This window comes from Musca autumnalis, unplaced genomic scaffold, assembly GCF_047663935.1.
Source record: "Musca autumnalis isolate F117 unplaced genomic scaffold, ASM4766393v1 scaffold_2, whole genome shotgun sequence".
NCBI classification, from domain to species: Eukaryota; Metazoa; Arthropoda; class Insecta; order Diptera; family Muscidae; genus Musca; species Musca autumnalis.
Genome location: NW_027411755.1, coordinates 86,575,077 through 86,587,122, shown reverse-complemented (window position 1 = coordinate 86,587,122; position 12,046 = coordinate 86,575,077). Strand labels below are relative to the sequence as shown.

The window sequence follows — 12,046 nt, the reverse complement described above, 5'->3', positions numbered from 1 at the left end:
GTCATACGTACTTCTTCGGGGAGCGGCGGGTCGTACGGCACTTTTCCCAAATTTTGTGTGGGAGGTACTCTAAGGACGGGATATTCCAACCTGATACATGAGTGAATGAAGTAATACGATGTGCAAAGTCTGCACCAATCAGAAACTCCCTGCCAGAGTTATCATGTGGATTTTTCATTTTACTTGGGACCGTTCGGGTTTCTTGGAGCTTTTAGGTCAATATCTCAGGAAATATGGAAAAAAATTGTACCGTCGTAAAGGGAGCCGCAAGGACAACCTACTGTAAAAAATTCAACACGATCAGATAGGAGCTTTTAAACTTCACTTTATCCGAATTTGGTGTGGGAGGTACCCGAAGGAGTGGATCGATATAGTCCATATTCTAACCCGGTCTATACCTGTAAGGAATAATACGATGAGCAAAGTTTGGACCAAATCAATTGCTCCCTTCGAGAGTTATCGTTCACACCATTTTACAGAAAATTTTTGAACTTTTGTGGGGGAGGCAGCCGAGGGAGTGGACCGATATGGACCATCTTCAAACTTAAACTAAGTTTTAATTGCAAATGTATTGGCAACCACTGTACATGGGAAGTTGTGACTAAAATACTTCTAGTTAATATATCGAACTAAAATCAGAGACCCTAAAATAGTCTAACACAAATATGGCAGTCCTAGGTCTAAGAATTCGCGTGGTTCCCACATAAGGAATCATCCTGAATTGAAGTATTTAGTGTTGCTTAAAAGAGTTGTACCTCAAGTAGAATATCTCAAACTTTATTCCTAAGTCCTTGGTCACACTAGCGATTTTCTTGAAACGAATAATAGGAAAAGGCAACATCGCAAACACAGAAAACCATGTATAACGGTTTCACTACCTCATAACATGGTGTGCCCAAACATGGTCAAATTCAGTTTTTATACCCTCCACCATTTCAAATAGGCCCCACAGAGCGAACCTCCCGATTTTCGGTATTTTGAAGGTTGTGCCCTCAATACCCCACCGAAACGGCTGAAATTTTGTAATTAGTTGTTGTAACTGTGTTTATTATTGTATGTTTGTGTGTTCGTTCTTCTGCTCAATCTGGTTCTAGGTCCATCTCCAGTTTCAGGAAAGTGGCTGCTTCGACGGGATGTAATTACAGATCCACTGGAGTTAGATGAGTCGGTTTGGCAGGGCAGTTGAAAAAGTGCAGTGTATCGTGGGGGGCCATGCCGCATGCTGGGCAGATGTTTTGCACAGTGCGATCGATCTTTGCCCTATAAGAATTTAGGCGACTGCAATATCCCGAGCGTATTTGAGTCAAAACTACTCTGCTTTGTCATGGCAGCGGCGCTCCTCAGCTGCGATAGATGGGGATATACTCCGAGGATTTCATTCACACTATATCTGCTCATGGCCTTTGCAACTGAGTCCGTGTGAATGCTATTTAAACCTGGCTGATATGCCTGTTGATCTAGGGGTTATCTCCTGTAACGTTGGACCTCTTCCTCTAGAGCGTGGATATCCTTCCTGATTGGGTGATTTGGGTGGCTCTCACGGTAACACCCAAACAAGTACTGCAACGAAAGCATCTCATTGTGTTGCTGTGCTGGAAAAATCTTTGTCTCCTCATGTAGGTGGTCCACTAAAGACATGAGGTACCCTGTTGCAGTTCTCAGGGCGACATTCTGACAGGTTTGAATCTTTTTCCAATGCATACCACATAATCTCAGGGACCAAAGTGGAGCCGCATAGCTCACCACAGACCGACCTATCGTGTTATATGTGGTCAACAAGGTTTCCTTACCTGCACCATCTAGGAACTTGAGAACATTGTTCCTGCTTTATGTTTGTCGCTGATAACTGTGGCATGGGCGCACGACTTGAGCGTAGGGTCAAATGTGACCACTTGATTTTTGGGGGCAGTTTGTGTGTACGTATGTTTGTTTGTGGTATTTAGTCTTTTGTTGGGTGTATAAAACGTCTCATATAGCCCCCATAGAACGGTTCCTCTCGAATTTCTGCATTTTGAATGTTTGAGGCTTATTGTCACACCGAAATGACTGAAATTTGGTATTTAGTCTTTGTTGAGGGTATAAAACTTTTCGCCTGAAATTTTTCGGCATAGGTCCACGTCTTCTTATAGTCCCCATAGAACGGTACCTCCCGATTTTCGGTATTTTGAAGGTTATGGTTTGGTATTTAGTTTTCCATAGTGGTATAAAATATTGTGGAAGAGAATTATCAGTATAGGTCCACGACTTCATACAGCTCTCATAGAAAGATGCTACTCTTTTGTAGTTCTAAATCGACCTGTAGTGCGATTCTCTAACTCATTTTTTGATTTACCGACAAAAATCGGTAAAATTAATATGCATATAATTTCAGCAATTAACGATATTATTGGGTAAGTTAGCGACCAGTAAAAAGCAGTCGTTAAGTTCTACCAATAGCAACAGTGTTGTCAACTTTTATTTGAAATTTTCATTCATAATTTTGCGTTTTAATGTTACCGATTTTTGTCGGTGCCTGTTGTTGTTGCCTGTTTTAGCAAATAAATGACGAAACAGCTCCAAATGACGAAAAAGTTGCTAATGTAAATTGGACATAACTCAAAAAATGAGTTAGAGAATCGCACTACTGGCCATATAATTAAGAACTATATCAGTAAACGTTACTTTTATATATAATTACCTGTATGATTTTGTTATAAAATTTTAAAGTCGAATTCTTTGACACTTTTTTGGTGTTCAAAGCCCTTCAAACGAACAACATGTTGAGTTTTGGACTAAGTAAGCACAAGTTCACTAAAAATTAATTTCAATGTACATACATAATACGTCCTGTACAGTAATCAAATAGTATCTATTCAAATCACCATTTGGGTCAACGTCTTTGAAATACAAGACGTTTCTAACATGGAAACGTGTTTCCCTTTTTGTAGAAAACAACGACTTTATTAATTTATTATTAGCTATTTATTTAGGGGTTGTATTTCTATGCCTGAATATTAAAAAATGCATACAATTATTTAATCACTCATGTCAATATAAACCATTACGGCTATATCAAATTAAACTCTTCCATTGTTACTTCTCCTATTAATCGGTATGGGCACGGTGAACCGAGTTTAATATTTATACATTGCATTGGCAAACATTGTTCTGTATTCCCAATATATTAGTAGATAATATAATTGGTACAAATATGTCAAATATGGTACAAATATGTCAGTCAGCAAAGAAAACAAATTCTACTGAACTCAACAACAAATTAAGGTAATATGTATATGCCCTGCCAGCAATTGGAAGTGAGTTTTGCACTCCCTCGCCTAAGAGGTCACTCCGAAAGCACGCCAAGGAAGATCGTTGGTGAATTACACAAACAACTTCTATAGTCTTATTGTGATTACGTTTTATCGCGTATGCCGACACTTCGGAGTGACTTCTGAGTGACTTCCAAGGCGATTGTTTACATTTATTTCATGATTCAACACATTTGAACAAATATAGAACATTTTCTATCTGATGATTATATGAGGCGGTGGTGCAGTGGTAAGCATACTCGCTTTGCACTCTGAAGGCCCGGGTTCGCTTCCCAAGTCAGGCAACAAAACATCACATTTTTAAAATGACAAAATAATGTAGGCAGAAATTGCAAAGAATAATTTCTCTAAAAGAGAAGGAAAATAAAAAATAAGTAAAAATATAAAAAAATAAATAAAAATAAAAAAATTAAATAAAAAAATTTAAATAAAAATAAATAGATTTTTTTTTTTTAATTTCTAAAACTATCGCGGAAATTGTTCTTCTAGAAGTGTCGCTGGAGTGACTTCCAAGACAACACGCCGGCGTGGTTAATTTCTTCACAACGGAGGTCACTTCAGGGTGACTTCTGCGACTATCGCCGCGACTGTTTTCATCGCCCTGGGCGACACGCCTAAGTCACTTCCGCGATAGTTTTTGCTGGCAGGGTGTATTATGAAATTGTATATACGTATTACTATTATAGCTTGAACTCATATACATATGCACATATATATTTAAACAAAATAATTTGTTGAAAAAATGGAAAGAAATGAACAAAAAATATAGTATAACTAGTAGGCCGGGGCGATTTGTATGGAAGAAAAAACACCTTATTGGGACCTTGGCATTTCTGATTTCTGGGATTGTACTGAGCAAAAAAAAATCCCCAGACCATATGTCTACGGTGAAAATTGTGCCTCCTGATTTTGAATTTTATCCAATTTTTTGGATATTTTTGCATATAACAGCCAAATCATTTCGCTCCAAAACTAAGACAAGAATTGTAGCCAAGACAATAATTAAGAACTCTCTAGTACATCGCAAAAGCATTGGAACGCTCTTTGAGGCAGTGGCCTTTATTGCTTAGTACAATCCCAGGAATCAGAAACGCGAAGGACCCAAAATGGTATTCACATCGCCCCACCCTAATAACTAGGCAGAGTACGAAGTCATTTGCATCTAATGTTCTTCATAATAATTATGTTCAAAGTAAAGGCATTGCATGTTTTTTGTCATCTCTTTGGCTGATTTAGACAATCGCTAGGCTAGAGTTTGTTGATGGTAAATTTTTCCCTAATATCCCCTTCACTAAAGTCTTTTTTTTCTTTAAAATCTAATATTCCCATTTTTTACTTCCAGACTCCATGTTGCAATAAATTCTACAAATGTCGCTTTTGTCACGATGAAAATGAATCTCATCATTTCGATCGAAAAACCCTCACAGAACTGATATGCACGGAATGCAATACACGACAAAAGGTTCAAGATCGATGTCAAAATTGTGGAATACGATTTGGAAAAGTAAGTTCAGCATGTTTCAATTGCTATAATAAATACTACATAAAATAATATGTACTTTTACATGAGTTTTTTTCTCGTGTTGAAACTTAATCCTATATTATATGTATACTAGGTCGGACCAAAAAACGGTTATTTTAGGCCTACCCCCTATTTTTTCGATTTCATCCAAAAACCGTATATATTAAATTTTATCGCGATCGGTTAACCATAGTAATTTCCATAGTAATTTGTATGGGACCAAAGGTGAATTTTCACGAAAACTCTCTAAAGGCCTTATTTATAGGTCAATCGACGAAAAAACTTTACCAGTTCATTGTTGTGGCTAAAAAACGATTTCTACAAAAATTTATTACGATCGGTTAACGTCAACCCGTGCTTCCTGCCCCATCTTTATTCCCATAGGAATTTGTATGGGGACCAAAGGCGAATTAATTTAAATAACTATTTTTAGAGAATAATAGGTCAATCTGTTAGATCATATACACCAAGACCTCGATTTGAGTTGTTTTCGAAGTTGCGTCGTTAATACTAATTTTCACTATGCATCGTTCGATTTTCGATGTTGCGTTGTTTTGAGTTTGAGTGCCTAATTTTGTTATACCCTCCACCAGTGTGTGTAGTGTGTTTGTTTTTCCATTTGAAACGCATTGAAATAATCATTTACGACCCTATAAAGTACATACATTCTAGATCAGCGTAAAATTCTAAGTTGATGTAGGTATGTCCGTCCGTCAGTTTGTTGTAATAACGCTATCTTCCGAATGAGCTGAGATAGAGGGCTGAAATAGTTTACATATGTGTATTTGGTCTGAACTTAGATCAAGTTCGAAGATGGCCTACATCGGTCAACGTTTCAGTATAGCCCTCATATAACGGTACCTCCCTATTTCAGATATTTTGACCTTTTTAGCTACATTTTCAGACCGAGTTGGCTATAATTTACCATTTAGTGTTCCCAGTAACTTCTTTGCCAATAATAATTAATATAGGCCCACGTTTTGGTACAGTCCGATTTCATGTATTTTGATGGTTTTAACTACATTTTTGGCCAAAATAGCTATAATTTTGCACTTAGCGTTCCTAGTTGTTCAAGTAATTTCTCCAACAAGAAAAATAGTGTTTTTTACCCTGGAACCTATCTCCGAACTTTACATGGCTTTCCATAGAAAATCTTAATTCGCTTTGCGTCGTTTCACTTTGAGTCGTGTTTTTTCGGAACGTATCAACGACGCAAAACGAGGTCTTGGTGTACGTTCTTTTCACTGACTAAGCTGATCTTCTTAAGCCGCTTCAGCATATTTTCCAAATTAACTTTCATTTATGGCCTGATTCTTCAAGACGATTCGAAACCAAATTCGTTTACCAAAAATCAGTTATAATAGTTATTTTTAGTCACTAAAAATTTAATAATAAGTAGTTACGACTTTTAGCCAAAGAGTAACAACTTACATGACATTGCGTATCGGAATTGCGCTTTTAGCAGAAGAAGGATATTTGCATACGTTTTTATATTCAATTTTTGTTTTAAATGAAACCTTTTTACGATTTCCTTATATTTATAATTTCGCAGTGTAACAACAAAATAACAATTGTCAGTTTATTTGTAAAACAATATTGAACATCCGCAAAAACCTGTATTAAGTGTATTAATTTTTGTTATATTTATTTTAAACGAATTATAATAAAATACTTTCATTATTATTTTTAGTATACATGTCTGATTTGTAACTTATTTGATGATTCGGATAAACGACAATACCACTGCAGGCAGTGTGGTATTTGTCGAATTGGAGGCAGAGATAACTTCTTTCACTGCGAGGTGTGTGATATGTGTTTACCAATACAATTGAAAATTGCAGGTCATAGGGTATGTATATAAAATTCTATGCCAATAATTTATTATACAACTATTATGGTTAATTTTTATGTTTCAGTGTGTGGAAAATATTTCACGATCGCATTGCCCCGTTTGTCTGGGAGACATACATACCTCACGTATTCCTTGTCATATTCCCGATTGTGGTCATTTATTGCATAAATTGTGCTTCGATCAATTGCTGGCTTCGGGTCATTATACATGTCCCACGTGCCAGACGTCACTAATTGACATGACAGCATTATGGGAATATTTAGATGCTCAGGCTGAATTGATGCCAATACCGAAAAAATATGAAAACCAAAAAATTCATATATTCTGCAATGATTGCCATAAGGTAAGTAATATTACTGTGAAATATGTTGATGTTTTTTTTTTTAATTAACACAAGAAGCTTCTGAAATGAATGCAAAACTCAAAGCATTAATTAATTAAGCAATTAATATTAAATATTGATGAACATTTCAATCTAAAAAACAATCATAATTCCTCGAAAAAGATTTTTAATTTTTTTTACTCTCTCAAGAGTTTCGATTACTCATTTCTCCAACCCGTTTAATTGAGAAACATAGCATAGCAGTTTTCACAACATATTTATAATTCAGGCAGTTTTTTCTGAAGATCGCATATTCGAAGTATATTTAACACTCATCAATATCAAGTTTCATTCACATTAAAAAACAAGTAACAAGGGCTTTAAGTTCGGCCGGACCGAACTTTTTATATCCTCCACCACGAGCATATTGAAGTAAAATGGAATACTTAGTTTTCTATATTCTATGAAAGTATCGTTTACCTTACAATCTGAGAACCCGCTATCAAAAATTAAACATGAAATTTCAGCCATTTCAGTGGCTAAATAAAACCTTCATATTACCGAAAGACGGGAGGTACTTTCTATGGGGGCTATAAAAAAACGTGGCTAATTTTTTCAAAATATAGCAAATCTGGGGCTGTATCAAAAGGTGGCCTTATCGACAAATTTTCAACAGGAATGTTGTATATTCCCAAAGAAGACTATATACGGAATTTTAACCATTTCTATATATATCAAAAACTAAATACTAAATTTCAGCCATTTCGGTGCGATAAAGAAACTAAAACGTTCAAAATACCGAAAATCGGGTTGTGCCGTTCTTTGAGGGTTATATGAACACTTGGACCAAACTAACAAACTTCTGGGGGAAAGTTTTGTATGCCCAAAGAAGACTACAGACCAAAGTTCAGCCAGTTTGATACGATTATCTGGCTAGAACCGTAACAATTCCGAAAATCAGAAGATGCCGTTCTGTGGGGGCTATATCGATATGTGGATATATACTGACAAATATCTAGGGGAAGGTTTTGTAACCCCAAGGAAGGATAAATATCAAATTTTTTTAAGATAATCTGGCTAAAATCGCCAAAATACCGAAACTCGGAAAGTACCGGTCTATGGGAGCTATATCAAAACGGGTACCGATATAACCCTTTTTCAATACCAAACATCCTAGGAGTAATGGAAACTTATGTACCAAATTATAAAGCTATATCTTAAGTATTGCGAGCTGTATCTTGATTTGAACAGACTTACGGACTGAAAAACTTGAAATAAAACATCTGCAACTCCTTGAATTTTCAATATATTGACAAGAAATTTTAACACATAATTTTTTAAGTTATGACACTGTTTGAGGAAAAGGCAAAAAAATTCAACTTTGTATGTGAACATCACTTAAACAGTAACATTGGGAATTCTTAGTAAAATCGGGCCCTTTTGCTAAAACGGATTTTTGATTTCCTTCATTTTTTGCTGTGTGTTGATGCTGCTTTTCAGCAAAATATTTCAGTATATTTTCAGTTTTTTTTTTTGACTAACGGTTCCAAAGCGAATATCTCGGCTTCTGTGTGGGGTATACCAAATGAAAGTAGAAAATATCACCTTTCTAATGATGTAAAGTAGGTTTCGTAGGTGATCAAACAACGAAGATGTCACAATAGTCGCAAATAAAACCCAACTTTTCATTTTTGCGATTTTAATAATAATGACGGATATCACACCTTTGGTTGGGGACCATCTAAAAGAAAAGCCTGACTTAGAAAGTAGAAAATCCCATCTTTAAAAGTATGCAAAGTAGGTTGGCGTAGGTGGTCAAATAATAGAGATATCGCAATTGTCGGTAATACATCCATTTTTTTTTCACTTTTTCTGCAATCACACTACAGGTCGGAATTTTGATCGGATCATCACGAAATTTTCTCGCAGATATGGATAGAAGCATATTGATGATGGTGATGTTGGTAATAGGTGAAAACTTTCGTATCTCCCTAAAAGAAATGTTTTCGAGTGAAAAGATAATGCAAAGAGGTAGTGGTGTAGGGTATCACATAGTCGGCCCCGTAACCGACTATAGCCTTTTCTCACGTGTTTATTGCTACATTAGTTCAAATTTAAGAATCTAGTCTACTATATTAATAGCTAGGCATCTACATATATATAACTTTCCTAATTATATGAAATAAAATAAAACACACATTTAACTGTATAAATGTAAATACTAAACATTTATTGTACGTAATTTATGTTTTATTCTTTCTTTATAGACTTCGAAGACAAAATTTCATTACATTGGTTTAAAGTGTGTACATTGTGGGGCATATAATACAACACAGAATGTCAAGAGACGCATGTCTTTGGTGACAGGTAACGGTAACAATTTATTTATTTTTTTAACTTACATCCAAGATTAAACAAATTTTACTTGTTCTCTTTTTTAGATGAACCTACATCAGCATGACACTGGATAAAAAGCCTTCTCATTTAAATGCTTGAAATATGCGTTTAATGTACTGCTTGCTGCCAATTTATTATAAGAACATTTTACGACAGTTCAATGCACTTTTTTGATAGATTGCAATGGAGTGCCTAACAGCAACAAAGTTAGGTGGTATTCGTGCAGATATCTTTATAAGGCTTGTCATTTTGTAATGGAATTATTTCTTTTCTTATTATTTTATTTCTATTATTTGGTATAGAATTTAATTATTATCTTACTTTAAAGTATTTCCTTTTTTTCTTCTACATTTGCATTTAATTTGAATTATAAACTCTTAATTCGAGCTGGCATCGAATATTTTTTTTTTTTACTTTTTATCGAAAGGTAAAATTGATGTGTTCAAAAAATAACACAGCAAAAAGACCAACAAAAAGTATTTAATGACATACAATTTTATGAATTTATCTTACATAATATAATTTGTTAAATTTATTGTATTACTATAGCGAATATTAAAATAAGTGTAGTGTAATTGCATTTCAATTTATAAATGTTCTCTCTATAATAATATTTTGTTCAATCTAAATTTCTAACTCACAAAGTATTTATAATTTAAAAAGTATTTAATTTCCTCAATAAATATTTATTTTTAAGTGAAAATAAACATACCAAAATATTAATTGCAATGGGACTAAAATGTGAACCAATTATCTGGAAGACTTCCATTAAATAAAAAAACGAAAAAGAGACAAATCAAATTGGAATTTTCTTAGATTATGTATTATTCTTATGATCGCCAGAAAAATCAGAGATATGGTTAAAAAAATTATTTGATCGATTATGCAACGATTGATGGTTCAGTTGCGTAACGAGTTGCCAAAATTGAATTGCCGATCGGCAACTTTCAACTGAAGCTAGCAAATTTCAGTTGCAGAAACTGGGACGGTCACCGCTTTTCATGGTTGCTTCTAATAAAAGAAAATAATATCTTGATAAATAAAAATCAAATGAAGTTTGTTGCTAATTGCATCAGTTGAGAACGGCTGACCGATTTGGATATATGTACATATATACATATTTTTTTGTTTTGAAATGTTCGTCATAACCCAACTGAAGTTAGGAAAGAAAATTTTACGACGCCCACTTTTTTCAATTTCTACAAAAACTACTGAACCGATTTTCCTGAAATTGTCAGGGAATATACATATATTTTGTTGAATTTCAGAGGGGCGGGGAACTTTCCCTATACCATATTTTTTAAAACGTCTTGCGTTGGTAATTGCATCAGCTGAGAACGGCTGGACCGATTAGAATATGGAAAGAAAGAAAAATTGGCCACGCCCACTTTTTTAAATATGTTGTATCTACAAAACTACTGAACCGATTCTGAAAATTGTACACGGATGGCTCCCTGTTAAAATAGGTTGCATATTATGTTGAATATAAAAAACGCTGCATTTGCAATAATAACGAATGTATCGGTTTGAAAATGTACGAATTAATCTAGGAACTTCTTTGGAGCCGAAGGACTCGAACACGCCCACTTTTTTAAATGTGTTATATCCCCAAAGCTACTGAACCGATTTCCATGACATTTGAAGCTCATTGTTTGCCGTGTTAATGAGTTTCGAAGGTGAAGGTACCTTCCCCACATATTTCTTTTAAACGCTATATATGCTAAACTTCTGATTATATCCGTTTCAGCATTCATTTTGGGTGACAATGGGGTTGTGTCTCCGACCCTAGGTACATATGTATTTGGAGCCAAAATATCGGACCCCGCCCACTGTTTTAAATATGTTATATCTTGAAAACGGATGACCACGTCCACTCTTTTCAATACATTATTTTTCAAAAACTACTGAACCTAATATTCAGGAATGTCCCGTGACCCAAAATGCTATATATTTGTTGATAAATTATATCTCGAAAACTTACAAACCAAATTTCATTTTACATCTAGGCATGAATTTCGGAGGTGGCACGGTATCTCCCATATTAAGAAAAACGATATATTTTCAAATTTCCCTAAATGGTGAGGCTCAAAGGTCCATCAGCCACGAAAAACTAAAAACATATAGGTCTCAATAAGCGGGAATATTCGACTTAACCATTTTTTCAACATTTATAATAAGATCTTTTTAAGATAAAGATACGATAGGATAAAGGACGATAATAAATCCTAAACAGCATCAATGGGCGAAAAAGTTCAACAAAGTCTGTAAGAGAAAAAGAAAGCTTACACACAAAATCTGTACACACATGTACACATAATTGTCTCCATTAGTAGACCACCCGACTTCATCACCTCTGAACGCCGCACGTTCGTCAATCATAAAAAAGCTGATTGGCCGAGTTTCAGAGAGTTCACAAATCACCGCTTCAGAGAATTGCCCAATCCTTCTGATGTTCGGGTAGCGGAAAGGACGTTCCGGGACATCATCACTGCTGCAGCCGCTCGCCATATCCCTGCTGGTCGAATACCCGAAGTAAGACTAAATTTCCCAGCAGAGGCGACGGGATTAGCAAATAAGCGTGATGAGCTTCGTCATATCAACCCCAATGACCCCAGAGTCAGGGAGCTGACACTGGAAGTTAACAG

General features: G+C 35.2%; 1 protein-coding gene across 3 annotated transcripts in view; it reads left to right on the top strand.

Moving 5' to 3' along the window:
- The window catches only part of Rchy1 (Ring finger and CHY zinc finger domain containing 1), a 59,041-nt gene extending 48,933 nt beyond the window's left edge, over positions 1 to 10,108 (top strand). For 2 of the 3 annotated variants that reach the window (XM_073968153.1, XM_073968154.1), the window contains exons 3-7: positions 4,651 to 4,812; positions 6,521 to 6,679; positions 6,747 to 7,025; positions 9,272 to 9,371; positions 9,446 to 10,108. In XM_073968153.1, the coding sequence (XP_073824254.1) occupies positions 4,651 to 4,812; positions 6,521 to 6,679; positions 6,747 to 7,025; positions 9,272 to 9,371; positions 9,446 to 9,465 (720 nt within the window). In that variant the 3' untranslated portion in view covers positions 9,466 to 10,108. Of the gene's footprint in view, positions 1 to 4,650; positions 4,813 to 6,520; positions 6,680 to 6,746; positions 7,026 to 9,271; positions 9,419 to 9,445 lie in introns of those variants that run through there. The other variant, XM_073968152.1, reaches the window with a different exon arrangement.
- Positions 10,109 to 12,046: the final 1,938 nt, after the last annotated feature.